Here is an 8,555-nt window from a genome sequence, read left to right on the forward strand (position 1 = left end):
TTAAATATAGTCACTAGGTATGACAACATAATCCATATCCACATGCATTTATCCGAATCAATCCCGAATTTGATGGGAAAAATCCGTTTGATTGTATTTAGAATCGGGTTTGAATTTTCTCCGATTATAAATTATACGGACGAGTTGGGTAATAGAGACACTAGTATCCACCACGAACCTGCCCCGTTTATTTTATTATGTACTTTATTATTTTAGTTTTGATAATTTAGAATATTAGATATATGATTAATCTTTGATATTTTTTTGATATGTATTTATTATTTAAAATATTTAAAATATATAAATGAATTTTTTTGAGATTTTATTATTTTATTTTAAAGAAAAATAAATATTTTAATTAAAAAAATAATAATAAATAGATGACGACGAGGTGGGAATACTCATATCCGTTTACGATGAGTTTCAATTTTAATTCTCCATCCCCCAATGGGAATTTGGACGGGGAACGAGAATTATTTTAAAATTTGAATTTGAGTGACGTAAAAACCATCCCGACTCATCCCGACTCATCCCGTTACAATGCTTAATAGTCAAGTGTAAATAATATCTTTCCTTAAATAATTCAATGGATATAATTTCTCTATTCTTTATTATAAAAAAATAGTTTTTAAATTTATATAGAATAAATTAATCCATTAAGTCTCTATATAGTCAAAATATAGTATTTATTAAATGAATTTAAAAAATCAAAATTTACGAATGGAGGAGTATTCTTAAGAGATAGTGGTAAATACGAAAGAAAGTTGAACCCGTCAATGTTTGTGGACCCGTTGAATTTTCATAGAACACCGAACTTGACTTCCACATTCACAGCACTTTACACTGAATACTGATTAGTTGAATGCAAAAGCCACCAAAAAAACACACGCATTTTTCTAATGACTTGTAATAAACACATTAATAACGTTCCTGACCATAATTCAGTAAATAAACAATTAACGTTCCCACTTTCCAAGCAATATCTTCTCTGTACTCACTCAATATAAAACAGCCCAATCTCTTCTCTTCTCATACCATCACAAACTATTGACTTGCAAAGCTTTCTTTCTGTGTCTTATTCTTAGTTTGAACTCAACTTCAAAATTAGTGCTCCAAAAGTTCAATATGAGCAAGCTGAAGGAAGAATCAATCATTATCCGTGAAGTCTGGGCATCCAATTTAGAGTATGAATTCAGTCTCATCCGTCAAGTTATCCATCAATATTCTTTCATCTCGCTCGACACCGAATTTCCCGGCGTAATTCATTTACCGAAAGTTGACCGCCGCTACCTTACACCCTCTGATCACTACCGTTATTTGAAGGCCAACGTTGATGCTCTTAAACTCATTCAAGTTGGTCTCACCCTTTCGGACGCTAAGGGAAACCTTCCCAATTTTGGAGGTAGTAACAGCTATATCTGGGAATTTAATTTCTGCGATTTTGACGTCAATAATGATCTTTATAATCAAGATTCTATTGCTATGCTATGCCGTCAAGGGATTGACTTTAATCGTAACTTTTATCACGGTGTGAATTCAGTGCGTTTTGCTGAACTGATGATCGCGTCTGTACTTGTTTTTCACAAATCAATTGTCTGGGTTACATTTAGCAGCGCTTATGATTTCGGGTATTTGGTGAAGATCTTAACCCAAAACAATTTACCAAACAGTTTAGAGGGGTTTTTAAATATGGTAGAAGCCTTGTTTGGAAAAAATGTGTACGATATGAAACATATGATGAAGTTCTGCAATGCTTTGTATGGTGGTCTCGAGCGGGTGGCTACTACCCTTAACGTGGGTCGGGCAGCTGGAAAATCTCATCAAGCTGGATCTGATAGTTTGTTGACCTGGCATGTATTTAAGAAAATGATGGATACTTGTTTTGTCAATAACATGGCTCAAGAGCATGCTGGAGTGCTATTTGGGTTAGAGATGATTGCAGTAAAATGAAATAGATTACAAGACAATTGTAAACAAAATTGAAATATATAAAATATTCATTCTTTGATTATTTAATAATTGTTTACTGCTGGAAACTTTGTGTCATTAAGTTAAATAATATAGTATCGGGAAATTATGATAATTGTTTTAAGTCTAAAACTGTGTCATTAAGTTAAATCATATCAGTATCGGAAACTATGCAAGAATCCATACATACATTCATATTCTATCTATGGATTTATAAGAATAGAACATTTCCCCCCTAATAGTTTTATAAGGAGGGAAAACTTTCACTAACCTTATGACCATTTTGTAACTTGTGAGTGTACATTGGAGGTGTTTTACACACATTTGAAAGAGAAAAAAAACTACCTAACTCTAAAGGTCTCTTTGCAAGTTAGTTTCTAGAGAAATTTTAGAAGGAAGTGCTAAGATTTTAGTTCATTACATATTAGCTTAATACTAGCTTTGCATAATCAATTGCATTATGCATAACTAAGTTAGTTATTAGGTGTAACAAACTTTCTTCTCTTATTGTAACTCTTTCTATAAATAGAGTTATATTTGCTTGTATACATTTTGAAATTGAATTGAATGAACTTTTTTTAAATGCTTCATTTATCACTTTTCAATATTTCATTTATTACATTCTATAATCCGCCTTCAAGATCTTGAATCTTTTGCCTTTACTTTGATTTCTGCATCGTTCTTACACTATATCTCCCCGTTCTTCACCTACCGATTCGATTTTGAATCAATCTACTCCATTTTTGTCCATATTGATGATGGACCTGCATCAATTTATATTACTGTTACCTCAAATTTTGACACAAGCCCTTTATCAAAATTTACTAATTTTGAAGATTGTTTAATAATTTAAGTCTTCGGTCAAAATGGTTATTCGACCATGCAATCAAATTGGCGTTCTTCGATAAGGCATCTCCATTGAATTGTATTAATGACCTTGATCAAAGATTCCAACCAGTTATTTAAAGATCGGAGATTGTTTTTGGCCTTAATAAATTTTAGAGTTCCAAAATTGTTTATTCTCTACGGTCAAATGAGATATAATAGGATAAGATCAAATAGTTATTTGAGAACACGTGGAAGGCTGTCGAAGATGAAGATATTGAATGGAGATGGAGACATGACATAATTTTTTTAATAGACCGTTGTAGACGGTTAAGTTAGGACTAATATATAAGTAGCGATCACTTATAGTTTTAGGGGTCCGTATTTGTACAAAAATTCTGTAAACTCAAAATATTTGTGATTGGTGAGAAAGAGTTATGAGAATGTATGTATTTGCACTCCATTTTATGAATTAAAGTCTTTTCAAGTCATTTATTACTTTCTAAAGTTGTTTTTATGTTTCTTATCAATTTCGACTTTGATGTTAAACTCATTTCAAACTTATGATTTTTCGCACAATATGTCCAGATATCTTTTCGAATTTAATCCCTTAAGTGAGATCAACCTTGTTTTTGTTTACTAAATTTCACGGTAAACAAATTGGTACGCCTAGTGGGACTGTTTGTGCGAAAATTTACTCTTTTTTTTCCTTCTCTTTTAAAGTTGCATAAAGTTCTTCATTTGTGAAACTTCTCAAGTTTGTGAGTGTGCATGAGATTGAGAAGTGATAGGATAATTAAAAAAGATGTTAGAAGACCAATTAGGAGATATGTTAGAAAAATGGTGAATCCTAGAAATAACAACAATGGAGAACAGTCGTCCAATAATACGGGGGAAGGCATAGTCGCTGCAAAAGAACCTCCAGTCCTAGTGGTGAATCGAAATCAGGATGCCGATCTAGTGGTTCAAGGAGTCTGACAAGAGAACTTGTTAGTAGAAAATAATCTGGAAGTCATAGTCGAAAGAGTAATGGCACAGAATTGTGTGAACATGGGTCTGCAAAGGCCAAAGTATACATCTCCATTGGTGGAGTATGTGTTACAGACGGAACTCCCAAGGGGATGAAAAGTCCCTAAGTTCACCAAATTTGCTGGTGATATGAATGAGTCCACAGTCGAACATATCGCTCGATATTTGACTAAAGCAGGGGACATACCAAACAATGAGAACTTGAGGATGAGATACTTTCCTAGTTTTCTTATAAAGAACGCTTTTACATGGTTTGCAACTCTCCCTGCGCATTCTATTAATGATTGGACTCGTTTAGAAAGATTGGTTCCATGAACAGTTTTATATGGGACAATCTAAGATCAGTCTGAATGAGTTACCAAGTATGAAGCGAAAGTTTGTTGAATCCATCGACGATTACCTAAATAGGTTCTGACTGTTGAAGACAATGTGCTTTACCCAAGTGACTAAGCACGACCTAGTCGAGATGGCCACTGGGGGCTTGGATTATTCTATTAAAAAGGAACTAGATACCCAATATCTAAGGGATATGGATCAATTAGCATATGGAGTTTGACAAGTCGAATGGTTGAAGGATGAGAAAGCTAGAGTGAGCAAAAGTAAGAAAGAGCGGGTGGCTTCCGTCGACATGGATGACGATGACCCAAGGTCGGATGTTGAATACAATCATGTTGAGGAGAACGAGGTCGACTTGGCTGAGTTAAAGCCAGGACCCCCATATGTGTGTAAGCTTCTTACACCATCAAATGGGAAGAATCCCGTTGAGCCTGAAAAGAGTGACAAATTCCCCAAGAAAAGCTATACTTTAAATGTGATGAGATCTTCGATCTTTTGGTTACAGATGGCCAAATTTTAGTGCCCCAGGGTGCAAAAGTTCCACCATTAGAACAAAGAAAGAAAACAGGTTTCTACAAATATCACAATTTTTGGAGCATAAAACTTCACAATGTTTTCTCTTCATAGATCTTGTTTAAAACACTCTGAAATACAGGAGGTTGAAGTTTGATGGCAAGAGTAAAACAGGTTTCTACAAATATCACAACATGGATTGATTCTAATTTTTTTATAGCCAATTGGCGAGGAAATTTTCTCCTCATAGATCTTTTTGGTGGACAGGGCCTTTAACGTGTAAGGGAGTGGAGTTAGGATAAATATTGAAGGATCAACGACCTATTTTGAGCAGTCATTATGGTTTGAATTCAAGGTTAGTAATAAACAAACTGAGTTCAAAGCTCTCATCGTCAACATGTCCCTCACCCTTGAAGTAGGCACGTCGACTCTGAAGGCCAAGAACGAATCCCAACTAGTGGTGAGTCAAGTCTATAACTAGTACCTAGCGAAGGAACCACATCTCATAGAATATTTTAAGAAGGTATGTGACTTTCCCAAGCGTTTCAAAACTTTTGAGATAATGCATATGCTTAGGGAACATAATTTTAGGGCAAACCTACTGTCTAAACATGCAGTTCAAAGAAAATAGGGCTCAACTGCATCGTAATACACAAAGTGCTCGTCATCCCTAACATAGAGTCAAGGGAAGAAAACACCATAAATATCACATTGAGTGGAGGTTGGATGGCCCCTATAATCTATTATCTACAGTCAGAAAAATTACCACAAGACGAGTTAGAAGCAAAGAAAATATGTAAGTGTGCATCAAAGTACATTCTTATGTCAGGGAAGATCTATAAAATGGAATATCATATCATATGCCAAGGTGTATGGAGTAACACAAAATTGCCCAAGTCTTAGCTTAAGTTCATCAAGGGGCTTGTGGAAGCCATATTGGTGGGTGAGCCATATCCCATAAGTTTTTAATAGCAGGTTACTAGTAGCCTTCACTAATGAGGGAAAACATGAAATTTGTCAAGAGATGTGATAAATTCCAGAGACATGCTAATGTACACCATGTACCAACTAAACTGCTTCATTATGTGACAACACTCTGTCCATTTTATTAGTGGGACATGGACATTCTAAGACCTATTCATATAGCTTATGGCCAGTTAAAATTCATTTGGGTTGGGTTACTTCATGAAATGGATGAAATATATATGTGTTGGGTCAGTTTTCTTGGTATTATTGTTTTAGACAATGGAACTCAGTTCGCCAATACTACCTTGGTTGATTTTTACAAAGACTTATGAGTGTAAACTAAGTTCATATCAATCATTCATCCATAGGTGAACAAGCAGGCACAATCAGTAAACAAGGAAATATTGAAAATGATCAAAAAGAAGTTGGGTAACACCAAGGGATTATGGGTCAAGCCTCTACATGAAGTGTTATAGTCGTATCACACTGCTCCTCACCCCACCACTAGTGAAACTCCTTCCAATCAAGTGTATGGGATGGACACCATTCCTGAAGTTCCACTTCATAACATCTCTTTTCACTTTGTTGAAAATGTTGAAAATGTAAATATGTTTATCAAATAAGGTTAGCATTGGAAAGGGAATTAGGGAATGATGTGTTTGAATGTAAAAAGGTGCTGAGTCTGATTCAAGAAGCTGGTCTGATGAAAACTGTAACAGGTTTTGGGAAGTGCTATGAAATGCTGGTCAAAGAATTTATTGTGAACATATCCAAAGAGTGTGACAACAAAAGGAGCAAGGAGTTTAGAAAAGTGTATGTCAGAGGAAGATGTGTAGATTTTTCTCCTGAAATAATCAAGAGGTTTTTGGGAAGAAATGAAGAAGAACAAGCTAAAATTGAAGTCTCAGACAATGTCATCTGTAAAGAGATCACTACTAAGCAAGTAAAAGAATGGCCAAGGAGAAAAATGTCTGCTAGTGCCTTGAGTGTCAAGTATGTTGTTCTCCACAAAATCGGAGTTGTGAATAGGGTGGCTACCAATCACACCTCCAATATAGCTATTGGACTAGGTAAGTTCATCTATATTATTGGTACCAAGTTAAATTTTGATTTTGGGTCTTATGTTTTTTATCAGACTATGAAACATGATGCATCTTATGTTGTGAAAATGCCTATAGTGTTTCCCTCTTTGATTTGTGGAGTTATCCTGAGTCAACACCCTAGCATATTGATCAATTCTGATAGTACTTGCAAAACGGACCCTCCTGTCTTATTGCATTATAGACTGTTCACTGAGAAATATGTCCCAGACATTGTCATGACATCTGGACATACTTCTTCAAGGTCCACTGACAGAACAAACATCCTTACTGATATGAAAAACACTTGCAAGACTTTGGACGATACTATACATAATTATACTGAAAGGAAATGCAAAATTGAAATGTTGATTAAGGCTCTTTCTAAAGAGGAAGGTGGTGAGAAAGCTTATGGAAATGATGAGGAAGAGGATAAGAAAGACATAACTGTTACTAGTGATGAGGAAAAGACTAGCAGTTATGATGATTAATGTTCTCTAGTTCTTTTGTGTGTTGTTCCTGAATTTATTTCTTTTCATGGGTTGTGTCCTGGATTTTATTTTGTGAACCCTTTAAGTGCTTCTTAGTTTGTAACCCTTTTAATCTTGTGTGACTGGCTTTGATGGTATGGTAAATGTGTTTTATTTTGACAAATTTATGGCTAAAAAAGGGGAGTAGTTAGTGAGTTTTAACTGTGTTGGATTGGTATGTTTGATTATTTGGATGGTGTGATACGGTGAACTGACTTTGTGTTTTTGCTTTGAAAAGTAATGTTGCGGATAGCAAGAGTCGTCACCGACTTTTATTTTATCCAATAAGGAAAGGCGGAAAAGAACAGGAAAGACCTTGATTAGATTTTGAGTTCGGGAGGTACATTATACAAAGGGAAGGTGTTAGCACCCTTTGTATCCATGGTTATCCTTGGGCTCTTAATTGCTTAACTCACTTATGTTTTCCTTGTTTGAGAAAGTGTTTGAGAAATGTGGTGTGTTTAGAAAATATTTTGAAAGGAGAGTTTAACTTTGTAATAATTCTTGTACGAATGTATACAAAGTGTTTATCTCGTTTGATTTTGAAAGATGTTTAGAAAAATATAACTCGGCAATGATTCTGGTGCGAATGTATACCAAGTGGTGATTTTCTAAAAGATGTTTTGAAAAGTGTGAGGTGTGAAAAGTATTTTAAGCTGTGAGCAAGCATTTAAGAGTTATACCTAACCAAGGTTTTTATAGGTATTTCCTATCCTTAGGAGGGTAAAATTGTCCTTACTATTGAGAAGTAAGTAGTCTTATCCTTTGGATGTAAAGGGACATCGGGGGGTCGTCGATTGGTCATTGAAGGCAACATTTGTAAGGATACCTTAGCATTCGAAGGGACGATCATCATTTAATTGTAGGCTACAACGAAGGGTCATCGAGGGACAAAGTCATATGTTCGAAGGCAACGTTCGAGGGACAAGGTCATATATTCGAAGACAACGTTTGAGGGATTATGATTTATCTTGTAGGGACATTGACCTTTTGATCGAAGGGACTATGACTTATCTGTTTAGGGATAATGATGATTTAATCGAAAGGGTCTTTGCTAAGGGTATCCCCACATTCGCGAGACATGACCGTAATATCATAAGGCAACAAAGAGAGGGTTACCCTAGAGGTGCAAGTGTGGAAATGATTGGATTCGGATATATTATCTTGAATTAATTTATCTAAGTTCGATTATTTATCTTTCCATGCAATCCTATTAGCATACATCTAGACAGTTATATTCACAGTATGGAAAAATTAAAGTGCGAAAAATAAGACTACGCTATTACATGGCTTCGGGATGGGGGTACAT

The 8,555-nt window shown here is 35.2% G+C and overlaps 2 protein-coding genes across 2 annotated transcripts; both read left to right on the plus strand.

Moving 5' to 3' along the window:
* The first annotated feature begins 967 nt into the window (after window positions 1–967).
* Window positions 968–2,011, plus strand: LOC127105597 (probable CCR4-associated factor 1 homolog 9). The gene has a single exon (XM_051042791.1). It carries the CDS (start codon window positions 1,126–1,128, stop codon window positions 1,948–1,950), a length of 825 nt encoding a protein of 274 aa, XP_050898748.1. The 5' UTR covers window positions 968–1,125; the 3' UTR covers window positions 1,951–2,011.
* A 2,439-nt stretch (window positions 2,012–4,450) lies between these two features.
* Window positions 4,451–7,207, plus strand: LOC127102041 (uncharacterized). The gene is made up of 2 exons (XM_051039461.1): window positions 4,451–4,656; window positions 6,262–7,207. Exons 1-2 carry the CDS (start codon window positions 4,451–4,453, stop codon window positions 7,205–7,207), a joined length of 1,152 nt encoding a protein of 383 aa, XP_050895418.1.
* Window positions 7,208–8,555: the final 1,348 nt, after the last annotated feature.

This window comes from Lathyrus oleraceus, chromosome 7, assembly GCF_024323335.1.
Source record: "Lathyrus oleraceus cultivar Zhongwan6 chromosome 7, CAAS_Psat_ZW6_1.0, whole genome shotgun sequence".
NCBI classification, from domain to species: Eukaryota; Viridiplantae; Streptophyta; class Magnoliopsida; order Fabales; family Fabaceae; genus Lathyrus; species Lathyrus oleraceus.

Coding starts and splice junctions, on each gene's coding strand:
- LOC127105597 (XM_051042791.1), top strand. CDS start 1,126: ATGAGCAAGCTGAAGGAAGAATCAATCATTATCCGTGAAGTCTGGGCA.
- LOC127102041 (XM_051039461.1), top strand. CDS start 4,451: ATGGATGACGATGACCCAAGGTCGGATGTTGAATACAATCATGTTGAG. Junction 4,657..6,261: donor ATGAGATCTTCGATCTTTTG/GTTACAGATGGC, acceptor TTATCAAATAAG/GTTAGCATTGGAAAGGGAAT.